Source organism: Alternaria arborescens (genome assembly GCF_004154835.1).
Source record: "Alternaria arborescens strain FERA 675 chromosome Unknown contig_2, whole genome shotgun sequence".
Lineage (NCBI taxonomy): Eukaryota > Fungi > Ascomycota > Dothideomycetes > Pleosporales > Pleosporaceae > Alternaria > Alternaria arborescens.
In genome coordinates this window covers 592427-605787 of record NW_021167857.1, presented here as the reverse complement: position 1 = coordinate 605787, position 13361 = coordinate 592427, and the positions used below count along the sequence as shown (strand labels likewise).

The 13361-nt window shown below is 48.7% G+C and overlaps 5 protein-coding genes across 5 annotated transcripts; 1 reads left to right on the top strand and 4 right to left on the bottom strand.

Annotated features, from left to right (window-relative positions):
- Positions 1-4248: 4248 nt before the first annotated feature.
- AA0111_g1032 (hypothetical protein) lies at positions 4249-4578 on the bottom strand (the record flags this gene model as incomplete). The annotated part of the gene is made up of 1 exon (XM_028644056.1): positions 4249-4578. The coding sequence occupies one exon, from the start codon at positions 4576-4578 to the stop codon at positions 4249-4251; it is 330 nt and encodes a 109-aa protein (XP_028511274.1).
- Positions 4579-5376: 798 nt separating this feature from the next.
- AA0111_g1031 (hypothetical protein) lies at positions 5377-6837 on the bottom strand (the record flags this gene model as incomplete). The annotated part of the gene is made up of 2 exons (XM_028644045.1): positions 5377-6430; positions 6560-6837. The coding sequence occupies 2 exons, from the start codon at positions 6835-6837 to the stop codon at positions 5377-5379; spliced, it is 1332 nt and encodes a 443-aa protein (XP_028511273.1).
- Positions 6838-7152: 315 nt separating this feature from the next.
- On the bottom strand, positions 7153-8106 carry AA0111_g1030 (hypothetical protein; the record flags this gene model as incomplete). Its single annotated transcript, XM_028644034.1, has 4 exons — positions 7153-7373; positions 7424-7609; positions 7659-7997; positions 8088-8106. The coding sequence occupies 4 exons, from the start codon at positions 8104-8106 to the stop codon at positions 7153-7155; spliced, it is 765 nt and encodes a 254-aa protein (XP_028511272.1).
- Positions 8107-8844: 738 nt separating this feature from the next.
- Positions 8845-10888, top strand: AA0111_g1029 (hypothetical protein; the record flags this gene model as incomplete). The annotated part of the gene is made up of 9 exons (XM_028644022.1): positions 8845-9093; positions 9142-9275; positions 9321-9607; positions 9659-9864; positions 9917-9991; positions 10037-10451; positions 10501-10533; positions 10585-10708; positions 10756-10888. The coding sequence occupies 9 exons, from the start codon at positions 8845-8847 to the stop codon at positions 10886-10888; spliced, it is 1656 nt and encodes a 551-aa protein (XP_028511569.1).
- Positions 10889-12210: 1322 nt separating this feature from the next.
- On the bottom strand, positions 12211-13179 carry AA0111_g1028 (hypothetical protein; the record flags this gene model as incomplete). The annotated part of the gene is made up of 3 exons (XM_028644011.1): positions 12211-12614; positions 12671-13050; positions 13097-13179. The coding sequence occupies 3 exons, from the start codon at positions 13177-13179 to the stop codon at positions 12211-12213; spliced, it is 867 nt and encodes a 288-aa protein (XP_028511291.1).
- Between the last annotated feature and the right edge of the window lie 182 nt (positions 13180-13361).

Below are 13361 nucleotides of genomic sequence, written 5' to 3'. Positions count from 1 at the left end.
CCTGTCACACTGAATTAATGCCCGACGAAGAGACATACCCTGAGACTTGTGAATTGTAATAGCCTAAGCAAGAGACAAAGGAAACTGCAGGCGAGAACAACACATCTTGTTCTAGTAAAAGTCTCGCAGTACTGGGAAGATAGGCACAACAGCCTGACCATCAGCGCGTGTATAGAGGCTCGGGCCGCTATAATCTTGGAGAGCGAGAAGTACAGCCTTAGGCATCGTCTCGCGTGGATTGGTCACACTACTATCCCATAGAATGTTGTCAACGATACCTGTAGTACCGTTTACCAACCCTCTTTCTGTCCAAACGTTTGTTGTTATCATAACTCTTGCACCAATGCATAGAGGCAATTGATTTGGTAGATTGCTGGCTTCATCTGTAGAAGCTGATGCCCACGCGGCTTGGTCGTGCTGGGCTAATACGACTAATACTGGACTGCCACAATCTCGGATACTCTCATGATTGATGCGGGACACATCAGCACGCCGGCCACATAATCGAATTGCGTGCCGGAAAGAAGCATAATCAGAGTGGGGGAGATTGGCTCGACAGCGTGTCATAAACATCGCCCAATCATTCTGAGTAGAACCGCCAGTCCAAAGTCGCTGCAGGGCATCACGGAACCTAGCTTGTGCTTCACCCTGCTGGCGTAGAACTGTATCTAAAACAACAGTTCTTTTAAACGCCCGATATAGATGTTGACCATGAACCTCAAAAGGGTCTTTTCTAGACGAGTAATCAAATAATGCCCGGCGTCCAACAGGAGGGAGTTGATAATAGTCGCCAGACAAAATTACGTTTAGACCAGCAAAAGGGAGATGCGCCTGACTAGGCCAGATCTAACCACAGCGGCTGTGGATAGAGGTAAGCATATGGAGGCTGACCATAGACTTCTCGTCGATAATAAGATAGCGAATGTGTTTAAAGACCGCCTGGATATGCTGCCGTCCAGTAGCGTTAAGCGGATCCAATTGCGCATACGCGGACATTACTAGTATGCGAAACAGGGCATTGATAGTATATCCAGAGATAAGGAATGCAGCAACACCAGTAGGAGCGCAGCGCATAACAGGAGACTGAAGCCCAGCTTGCGACGCTGTGTGCTCCAAGGACAGAGAAAGGCACTCAATGAGGTACGTTTTCCCTGTACCTCCCTGTCCATCTAGCTGAACGAGAAGTTGCGGTGGCGATTGACCATTAAGGGAGGCCTGAAAGTGGTTAACAACTAAGTCGTATAATATGCGCTGCTTTTCCTGCAGGGTATTAGCCTGGGTATTAGACTAGGTATTAGCTTGGGTATTAGTCACCCTAACAGGATAGTCTCTTTTTGCATTTGGCCAATAAGTGCGCATGTCTAGATCGTAAGGATCCACGTGTTGGACTGCAGTCCAGTCCTTAACGCGATCGCTAGGCCGGTCGCCGATACGATCCTCCTCCACCAATTCCCCACCAGATCCTGGTCGCCTTCCAGCAAGCTCATCGAAAGATGACTCTTGTACAGGTTCCACAGGTTCTAAATTTGGATCCTCTTCCTCAACACCAGGATCAGGGTCACCGTACGAGTCCTTCAAGCTATGTTCACATTCCTCTCTGCAAGCCTAGTAGGCACTTGTGTAAGACGTAAACACACGACCGTGCAGAATCTAGACGTCTCTAATGTTCCGAAAGGGGTGATGCAGCATTAACTTGACCCTAGCAAACTCCTCAGGTTGCGCAACTAGACTGTACCGAGGTAAGAAATTAAGCACACGTGGCTTAGCTCTTAGTCGACGCTTAAACTGTCGCCCATGGTGAGTAAAGTGTAGTAAGAAGTCCAAATAGCACACGTCCTCTAGAGACGTTGACCGATCTTTATACTTTGCGTAGAGAGATGTTCCCCGAGTAATTGCAGCTGTATTATTAGTAGTTGTGTCTAGGTTAGGGTCGCCACCTTGTCGAAACGTATACGACGTCGTCTGGGCATCCTCTAGGCGGCAGTCAACGTTGATAACAGTACGAGAGCAGTGTACTAATAGCAGTCCAAACAGGTTATGCATAACCTCTTGGGCGCTGTAGTCCCGCTCACCAATTAACTTGTTAATAATACGCGAGGCGAAGGAGAGTAGAGACCAGTTTAGCTTAACATATAGTAGAACCTAAAGCGCAATCTCTTTATACGGTTGAGACTGGGTTTCGCCTTTAGCAGCATAAACTCCCATGTACTGTACAACACTAGCTATGCTTGTACAGACCTAGACATCAGTATTAGCCCGCTATGCTAGGGGTAATAGTCGCACATATGCGTTTAGGCGGGAGTAGTTGCGCATAGCATAAAAGCGCAAGAAGGATTTTGTTAGAGGTTGCTCAAATGTTGGCTCTAGGCGAGTTGCCTAAGGCGCATCAAAGCGGCAAACCTTAGAGCCACTGTTCTTGTCTTTGCGGAGGCAATACGCTGTAGTGCAGCGGTGCTCATAACAACGCGCAAGAATGGACGCTAGCTCGCCGAAAGTCCATTTCATCTCCTCAAAAGGGAGCGCGAGAACTGACCCTTCATCTAGCAGAGACTGCGGGTTAGGTTCTAGATGCATAGCTGAAATGTGATATCCCCAGTACCTTGCTGCTTGTGCGATACTGAACTCGGACCTATCAGGGCCAAGCTCCCTGTCCAGATCTAGAACACCGCTGCAATAGTAAAGGCCGTGACTATGCGTACTACCGCGAGCCTGCCACTCATAACGATCCCAAGAATCCACGACATTAAACTTTAGAATAATGACATGCTTCTTAAATAGCTCAAATCGCTGGTGGAAGTAATATGCGACGAGGTGGGGATTGTCCCTCACGAAATCCTGGGCGAGGCGGGCACGCCTAGCAGATGTTGCAGTCTTCCACTCTTCGTACCGCGGCATGAAGCGTAATAAATCATCCCAGTGATAATCGGCAGCAGAGAGAGTAATGAAGAGGTGCGGAGCGTGTAACTGGCGGACCTGCAAGAAGTTAGCAGGAACCCTGAACGCAGCCCGGGTATTAGACCGGTATTAGATACGCACCATAGCTTCCAGTTTCTTTCCTTCAGTGGTCCAGAAGGCTCTGGTGCCGCGAACTGTCGCTGACCAACGTACAACAGAATCAATTAGTTGCTGACCTCCATCGTCGCCATTAAATGCCGCGCGAATTTCTTCTAAAGTCATCTCTTCCCTGCCTGCGTAGCGTTTTACAAAAAATCCTACTTTTTCCTATGACTGTCGACGCATAATAGTGTTAAAGGCAGCGTACCAAAAGCGCGGGTGGCGGGCAAATCTCCCGTCACGATAGCACAGCATAAGTTTAACATAGGACTGATAACTAATATCTCGTAGTCGAGGCTGAACAAATTCGGCCAGCCCTATTAGGTACAGAGACGGAAATGCAAGAGACAAGCACCTTTCTTTTGCATCTAAGTCTGCTATAGGCGTACGGCGAATAGACCCCATAGAAAGAAAGTTTTCACGCGTGTTAGACTGCATCTGCTGTCGGAGAGCGACAAACTCAGTAAGGTCAGCTAGCATATCAGGAACTACTACAACCTCAGGCGGGAGGTCGTCTTCTGCATTAAGATCGTCCCACACTGACGCCCCATAACTGCTTGAACGACCAAATCCGCTGTCCTGTGCAGGACTTGGCGATAGATCCCGTGGGTTACTAGATGATCGCGCTAGAGACGACTGCTAGGACTGTACGACTGGTATAGATGGATCGCGCACAATTGTTGTAAGTTGGTCATCGACGTAGTCGTCCTCTAGAAGAGCGTCAAGCGTAGAGGTGTTAACTAAAACGTCGGAGTAGCCAGGGTGATTCGCTATTAAAAAAAGAAGCCACTGCATAACGACAGCTCTGCGGACCTTGTAATCCTTCCGAAATTGGCGATTGACTGCATCAGGATCGTCGTCTGGTGTAGGAGGAGGCTTAAGGATGATAATGTCGAGATGAGAGGGGAGTAATAGTAGACGATCAAAGACCTTGGCGGTGTTAACTGAAAAGTTACATATATGGCCGCGGTACTTATATTGCAATCTACGGTGCTGTCGAACCTCCATAAATATATAGACTCTGGCCAAAAGCATCTCCTCAATAGGCGATAAGGTAGGCAACTCAGGCGGCATAGGCCCAGGATCAAGGTTGTTTAAACAACCAAAGAGCGGTACAAAACCTTTAGTAGTAGAGTTCTTTATCTAATCATCTAAACAATTAGAACATTCACTGTTAAACACATCTAACCTAAACTACGTGCGGTTGCATGTGTTGCAAGTGTCAACGTGAATCTTTGCGATCTCGGGATAAAACTTAGTAATCAAGACCTTGTCAGAGTCTAACAGAGCGTCGGTGTTGAGAAGCTCAGTGTCTTCTAGGTTCAAAGGAGGTGGTGTACAGGGCATGTTGTACATATAGCGCTCCGCAGATTCGAGATCGGCAAGGCTAATACCCTGACTAATACCAAAGTCATTGTCACCCTCTGCTGCTTCTAGTTCTGACTGAGACGCGAACACAGACGTAGTGCCATATAACGAGCTTGCGTTCCAAGACCTTATAGGCGTATATCTTGTTGTTGACATTCTAGTGCCCATAGACTCATTCGACGGCGAAGGCGCTGAGCTTGCTAGTATATCTTCAAATAAACCATCGAGCCATAATGTAGACGAAGAACGCGTGTCTAACTGTGTAGTAGGGACGTTTGCTAGAGACGATACTCGCAGCGGGGTTTGCGTACGAAGGAGCGACGATAAGGGGTTTAGGCGAACAGGCGTCAGCGATTGAACCTCAGGCGGTGATGGCGAAGGTAGGTGGCGTGGTTCAGTAGGTTCTGCAAGACGTTGGCGCTTTGCGGTTGTAGACGCGTTGTTGCGCTAGTATATACGCGCAGGCAATAGGCAAGCAGAACAACTTTGCTTCCACTTTCCAGATCGAAAGGTATCTGTAGCAACACTAAGCTCTTTGCCGCACTTGCGACACTCAGGAGGAGGCAGAGTAGGAGGCATAGCTAGTTTATTAAACAAGAGGACGATAGAAGGAGACGATAAGAGCTCAAAAGGGGGTGCTAAGGACGAGCCAGGTATTAGGCGGTATTAGCCTTGCGCACAGGCGAAAAAAAGATCAATTTTCGGCAGAACGTCGGGTTCGTTCAAATAGGAACCTACGCTAGACCTAACTGCGGACCCCTGTCGTAGTTTTGAACGATTGAGTTCTGAAGTAGATTGCTTCGCTCGCAAGCTCGCTTCGCAATTAGTCGTAGTATTAGTCGTAGTATTAGTCGTAGTATTAGTCGTAGTATTAGTCGTGGTATTAGTTACAGCAGTTCACCCCACCATCCACCTTCGCGAGATGCATTAATATCATAATACAACAACGTCCGCTCACTCCTCGAATGATTCGTCATACTTTCTCAGCACACTAACGTAGTCGTAGCCATCGCGCAAGTCCTTGCTGGTGTAGATTCCCTTAGGACGACCAACCCAGATGTTGCGAGGTAGAAAACGGCGGGGCTCATCAATATCGGTTGGCCGATCGAGAAGGAAATCGACCAGACTGTTAATACGCATAGTCGTCTGATCGCCCCACATGTTGACCCAGCAGAAGGATTCCTCACCATTGCACTTCATGATGCCCGATATCCGAATTCCCAGTCGCCGCGCAGGGTCGTTGACGAGGAAATAGCAGCCCCGAACGACACAATGGGGATGCATCTCTCCTTCTGGTGCGAGTTCACACTTCACACGAATGGTCGACTCGTCCCATCGTCGCCAGAAAGTTGTTCCGAAGAGAATGTATGCATATTGAATAGTGAACATGCGATCTTCTCCTGCTCCCTTCAGAGTGCCAAAGCTGGGACCAAACGTTCCTTGGTAGATGTCCCCACGGAGCAAGCTTTGGCGTTTAGCATCTCTGTCGGACCACCAGCGGATGTCTGTGCTACGGCTCCTCATCTTTTCAAAGTATGCTTGCTTGATGGGATCGGGGGAATTCTTGAAGCGGTAGTACCCCATGTCGGGAGATTCTCGGAATGTAAGACCTTGTGCCAGAGGGTTTCGAACATTGGCTCCAAGCCCCAATTCGGAGTCTGCTATGCCCCTACCTCCTTCAGGAAGCATGTCCTTCAGGTCTGATTCCTGGAGTGACCGGAAGACTAGTGCTTGCCAAAGCTCCATGATGTTCAAAAGTCCTGCTGGGAGGAAATGAGGCACGAAAGCAGGGTCCAGCCAGAAGATCTCCTCTGCTATCTCGTGGTACTCGTAGTGAAGCGAGGGATGGGATTTTCGGTATGTCGCAGATTCGTGGTTGTGGTGTACGCGATGGTTGCAATTTATCGATTGACCAACATAACGACGCCACGAAGAAGAAGGGATCCGCATTATTCCGATGTACAGACCTGGGCCGAACTGCAGATGCGAGACGGCTTTCTCTCGCAGACTACAATGTAATTAGTACGGTATTAGTACGGTGTTAGTACGGTATTAGTACGGTATTAGTACGGTATTAGTACGGTATTAGTATAAGGATAGTGAAGTGATGATGCTGCTGTGTATGTTCGGCACATACTGCTCATGGTCGTACAACAATCCGTCCTCGTAGTACTGGACAACCCACGGCGCGATCATATCTTTGCATTTCGTGATGGCGTCCTGAGGATCAGTAGTAACCGTCTGGTACAGCCCACGCTTGCTACTGCTGTCCATCCACCTCGTCGGGATGATCTCGCGAATAACGTGCTCCAGGATAGTGTGAGGGTGATATTGAGGGTCGGGAGTCACCTTCTTCTTCTTCGACTCAGGTTCAGTTGTTGGGAGGTCAGCGGCGCGCTTCTTATCTGAGGACATCGCTATGTAGTCGAGACCGGTACGGTCGACATAAGAGGTGTATCATGGATGAGAGAGTTGAGACCAAGGTCGAGGTTTGAAGATCTGAAGGTTTGCCACGAAAATTTGCGCTCCTTCCTCACTCATTACCTACGTGGTAGGCACGATCCATGAGGTAGGAATCCTAGACACGGGCAATAAAACAGAAATCCAGATACCATATGACTTGTTAAGCTATAAATCGATAAGCTATAGGTCCTTCGTAGTTGCCATGATGTTCTTACTCACCCATACCCAATACTCTTCTCGAAGGCTTTGGACCGGTCTGAGTGCTAACTAGGCAGGCCTTGCAGGACGTTTACCAGCTCGGAAAGTAGGCTCAGGGTCCTCGAGAGCGCGCTTACGCCTTTCGAGCATATGTGCACGGCTCGCCTTGAAGTTATGCGCCTCAACAGCTTGCTGCCATCGACCCAGCTTTTTTCCACATCCCATCGCTGTTTCGATGTCAGATGGCAATAGCGTGTCTCTCTTCGCATTCGCCGTGCAGAGGGTGGCAGCTATTGATGTTAGGACTAATACCAGACTAATACTATAGGGTCTGACCTACCTTCCAATACGCAGACTAAGTAGTCTTCGGCGACGTCCTGGACAGCCTGGAGGGCGGAGATTTGCCATCGAGTAACGTCGCTGTTGATGTCCATGGCGATCTCGCGGACGAGTCTCATGAAGACGATACGGGGCAGGAGCAAACCTGGCTGAATCTGGTAGTGACGGACTTCCTGAACCCAACGGGCTAGGTAATAGTCAGTAATAGTCTAATATTCATTCGTTTATAGACGTACGGATTTCTTTAGTAGGTGCAGGAGCCTTCTTTGGGTCGAACAAGACAGCCCTTGCCATGCGGCCTTGAAACAATTTCTTGTCGTGTTCATTGGTGGTGGGGGCTCGCTGAAGGACCTTATGGTTTCTATGACGTTGTGTTCGCATCTGACGGACCGAGAGAGGATCTACCTGGGCTGATCGTGGCGGAAGTAACGGAACATCGGCCAAGTTTGAGGCGATCATCTCGAAGATTAGCTTGGGGCGAGCAGGGCAGTCGAAATAACAACCCGGGAGAGTCTTTCGAGCTCCACTAGGGCTAGCATGGGTACCCGGATCTGGTGCGAACTGTTGACCACACACTGAACAGAGTTAGCACAAGACTAATACCAGACTAATACTAGACTAGTACCAGCGACCAGACTAAATAAAACTGATGTCGTTCTACTTACACTTTCGAAAGATGTCCATAATCGGCGTAGTTGTGGAAGTAATGTCTAGTAAGGGTGTCGGCAGTGTTATTTAGCAATATAAGATTGTGGGTAGAGGTAGAGGAGAGGAACGATGGAGGTTGAGGATTGTAGACGACCTGCCAAGACATATTGTAAACAAGAGCGTGGCGGTAAAGGCAGAATCAGAGGTGAAGGTGAAGGTGAAGGTAACGGTGGAGGTAGAGGTGATGGTAAAGGTAAGAAGGAAATCTAACATCGGTAATCCTACAAAAACGCAGCTGCAGAGATTTGCTCGTATATTACTACAACTAATTTTGCACTCACAACAGCAAGGTAAAGGAGAATATATTGTAATTAAAAGGACTAAAACTAGCATTATAACATCTGCTAGCAGGTTCAGCAAGTAAGAGGGCACGGAAGCGACTTCGACAGAGGTAAGAGAGAAGCAGGGCGGGATTGTATTCTGAATAATAAGTGAAGGTAGCCAGCACGAGACTTTCTTACGTCAGAGTGTTAGGCAGCCGCCGTTCACGTGGAGGTAACGGTAGAGAAACTGGTATTCACCGCCCAAATGCGGAGAAACCACGTGGGAAAGACTAGCAGCCGCTAGCGCTACTACATAGTACGAGCGTTCTCTGTCCCTCCATCTGCTACGACTCCTCCATCCCAGTTCTCGAACACACCACGCCCTCACGAACTATTACCGAGACCACCCAGACTAATACCCGAGCTTCTCATCCACACTCTACGCTACAAGATGGCACCCAAAACCAAGATCACACCAAAGCCAAAGAAGCCTGCGCCAGAGCCTATATCTGACGAGCCTCCCAGCGATGAATCCCCATCCGAGGATGAGTTCGAGGACAAGGAAAAAGACCCAGCTAAGAACACATCTGGACCCAGAACGTACTCGCAGAACAAGAACACTATGAAGAACCAAAAGAGAAGACAAGAAGCCACAGGCACACACTTGAAGGAACTCAAAGCCCAGACTGCGAGCAACACTGTAAGTCAACCGGTGTAATACGAAGACTATTACTAATAGAGGTAATAGGCTACATCAAAGTTCGTCAAGGTCGTTGTCGATGCTGTTCGTCCGCTAGTCGAGAACAGCTTCACTGAATCGGAGCGGGCCGAGATAGAAAAAGCCGTTAAGATCCAGGCCAAGAATGTCCAGCTTGCAATTCAGTACGTGCGAACGCCAGTCTGGCATTGAATTCACTAACCAAACAGGTTTGCCAGCGGTCGCCACCCATCGCAGGTCTTCGGCAGCAACCCTAGAGCCAAGAGAACGTACCTTGATAGCCCTGACAAGTACTATGCCAGACAGCTTATCGTCTTTGTCAACTTGATGCCGGCCACCCAAGAGTTCACGCATAAGTATCCTGGCGGCTGGAATGCCCCTGACTGTGTTGTGCCTTACGCGAAAGACACATACCATGTTGATAATGGTCTCATGAAGAAATTGGCCGCCGATACAGACGCTGACTTCGATTGGGATGATACGGAACTTTCGAACCGTAAGCTGGGTATTAGTCCAAGTAATAGTCATTGACTAACAACAATTGTAGTTGGACAACCAATCACTGATGAAGAAGTCGAGGCTATCACGTACGAGATGAACGAAAATGCTGCTGGGCGCATCTCCAAGCAGCTATGGGCCGAGGTCCAGGCATATTGGGCGATTGTTGTTCGAGGTGCAGCGCACAAGTTCAACCTCTTGGAGCGTTCGACCTGGGACGAGTACGTGTATATGATGACGAACGGTCGGTTCAAGGTTTGTGATATATGCTAAACTACTTCACCAACCACGACTGAGAAAGTTTTAGACGTATCTTCGATACCTCGACCCCTCTCACACCGGCAAAGATGAAGAGGATCTGTCGATTGAACCGCAGAACAGAGTAAGTGGGTAATAGACTAGTATTAGCCAGGACTAACAGTGAAAGGCTGCGGCAATCCGTGAAGCATATAATATGAGCATATTCCATGGCCACTCTGGCGCCAAGATCATGGAGATTGATGGCGACTCCAACCTACCAATCCCACCAATATCCGTCGCGTTCTCCCGCATCGAGCGTGTCTGGATTGGCATCGTATTCCTCGCGCAGAAAGAAGGACAATTTATGGACAATGCCATCCAGGTCGCCGTCAAGAACCACCCCTTTAGTCTACCAGCTCCCTTCGATGCTCAGAGACTCGATCCTCGTCGTTTTGCGGTTGAGTCTATTGAGCCTGATGAAGCTTGCAAGTTTCTCGTGGAGATTTTCCAGGAAGATCCCCCTGCCGACGAAGACGACCTCGAGTTTTTCACTGAGATGCAGGATAGAGGTTTGGATTTGGAGAGAGGCGATGACGACGAGTGTGAGTTGAGGATTGGTGCAGCGGTAGTCTACAACTGACCTATATATAGGGAATGGCGCGCCTGCTGCTCATCTAGACCTTGGTAAGAGTAACACCAAAACAACTAGGAATCTCAGCTAATTTATCCTAATAGAGAAATACTATCCCGGTATGTCCTCGGAGAACTGGACCGAAGACGATGACGACGCACCAGGGTGCTACTATGGCCTACGTGATGTGCTTGACGATAGCGTCACTAACCCAACGTATATCTCTAAGTTGGTATTAGTCTGGTATTAGTACAATGCTGACCCAATCAAGCCAGCGACAGTGACGACGACGGCGACAACGGCGGAAACAACGCCAGCGTGGATATCTTGGCAGGTCTCGACACAGGTCATGACAATGCTCAAACCGATGGCAAGACAGGAGGCGGCAAGGAGAGGGACAGCGGTTAAGCGGCCGGATACTCTGACGGCACCTCACGAAATGAGGTTGGCGGTCAGGCTACCAAAGCTCACACTGCCAAACCTAACGATTTCGAGGGAAGGTGACGTTGAGTGACAGACGATGGAGTCCTTGATCTGGCTGCAGAGACGTAATCCTCCTGGACAAGCAAAATGGGAGGCCTTTCATCAACATGAAGGCAGAAGACTGTAGATAGGATGTAGGCCTTAGGCTCCCTGATCAACAATCTACTTGAAATCAGGTTCCTTGGTCGTTTTCAACATTTGAGCCCTCCTCTGCACACCTGCCGTGCGTCACTCAGCCACCTCTTTAACCTCACCTCTTAGTGATATGTAGTCGCGCAGACACATCGTTTTTCTTGCGCACACTACGAAACCAGTTGAAACTGCTGTTGTGCTTGATTGATGCTAATCGGAAGATTTGTAGTGTAAATATTTACAGTTTAAATTAAGAAAGTGCCTGATGGTCCAACCTGGCATGTGGGACTGGTGAAAACTTTGCCGGCCAGAAAACGAAACGGTTGAGTGTTGAGTTTGGGTGGTGGGGTAAAACTCGACCCAGAAAACTCTGCGCTTATCGTTCCTTCTCCTGCGCCCACTGCTTTTACTCCAATCGCACTAGGTATATTGTTTCTAAATTGTGATTTTGTATCGGTCCTGTAGTGTACGTTTTCAAACATTCCACTTCTCGCTTGCCCCCGCTAATAACCATTCCAGGTAGCGGTTATCACTCCGGATTCTGATCTCAAAATCAGTATCTTCCGGCAACCCCGGTTCGATTCCGGGCAAGACCTTCTTTTTGCAGACGTGTGTTCTTTTTGCTTTCTTTTGCACATGGCAGCGTTGCAGTGCGCACTTGGGTGTGGGTGGACATGCGGCGCGTTATCTGCCTGTGTGATGCGAAGCGGTGCTTTGGGCACGAGGAACATCATTTTGACAACAGCCCTTCCAACATGGAATTTAAGATCTTTTTTAGGCCTTCTACTCATAGGTGCGCATTTATACAGACAGTGTATTTGCTAGGGTGTGCTAAAAGTCTTTCGTACAAATCAATAAGAACGAGCGTCTTTGTGGCGTGCAATAATTGCAAAGACAGTTGATCGTTGCTTGCGTTTTCGAGATATTGAATACTCAGTTTGACAGCGCATCTCAGCATTGAGTAATAAACACAAAAATTTCAAGAACAATACAACATTTGCTCTGATCGCGATGAGCCGAGTCTGGAAGCATCACGCTGTAGTGCAATAGAGGAGTAAGATACGCTCGGTCGATATAACAGTACAATGCTGTTGTGTCATTGGTCTATTTCCCTTTCAAGCTTTACCGCTACTACCACAAATGTCCATCCACCTCTCCGTCTCCTTCTGTATGACCTCTATCTGCATATCAATCAACTTCGCTAGGGAAGTAGTTGGTGCGTGCTTCCTCAGCACTTCATTTCCCACCTCAAGTAGAAGCTTGTTTACATTCAGCTTGATTGCGCCAGATCGTATACATCTTTGCATGACTTCAGCAGGAAAGTCATTGGTGCCGTGTAACGCGACCAAGACGCGCTTGTTTATCTGCTTGTCTATCGCTTCGAGGCGGTCGTAGTGTAGTTGTCCCTCCTTCGGACCAGCGGGGCCGTAATCGCCGTGTACGTTTCCGATTGATGGGGCTAATATATCGATACCGGCGTTGATGAAGTTGTCGACATCTTCAGGCGACGTGAAGAGCGCTGCGCAAAGTCAGAAACGGAGGAAGTTTATGATGGTCGTCAGTCTAACGGCATACCTTCAAGATCTCCTGTATCGGCAATACCATCTTCGCCACCTTCTATCCGCCCGCTCTCTGCTTCTACAGCGATGCCTTTGTCATGACACTCCTTGGTCAGTATCCGAGTCTTCTCTAGATTCTCGGCTTCATCGTAATGCGACATGTCGACCATAACTGAGTCGACCGGTAGCGTCGCGATGATCTCTCGGATGTGCTCCACATTCTGCGCGTGGTCGATGTGTAAAGATAGCGGTACTGTTGCGGTTTTTACGGCATGCGCAGCCGCATGGGCGAGAAGGGGCAGTTGCTTGAGGGTCGATGGGAACAGCTGGATTATCAAGGGCGATCGCTTCGATTCCGCCGCGCGAACGAGGGCTGTCAATTGCTCAACGTTGTAGCTGGAAACAGTCAGAATTGAGAGTGACGTTTACAGTAGCTTCGTACGCGATTGCAGCCATGACGCCATAATTGCCTTTTGCAGCGGCATTGAGTATTGCTAGTGTTCGATTGTCTTTGGTGACCGCCATGATGGATGGTAACAATATGCACTTTGAAATGTCTCAAACGTTTACTGATGTGCGGTGCTTGAAAGACGTCGAGCGCATAGAGTTCACGCGATCGGAACGGTTTCGGAACCGATGTTGTATTGTTTCTCTGCGGCATGTTTGGTTCGGGGAAGCCGCGGCCCTCAGGCTCATTGATTGGTGGT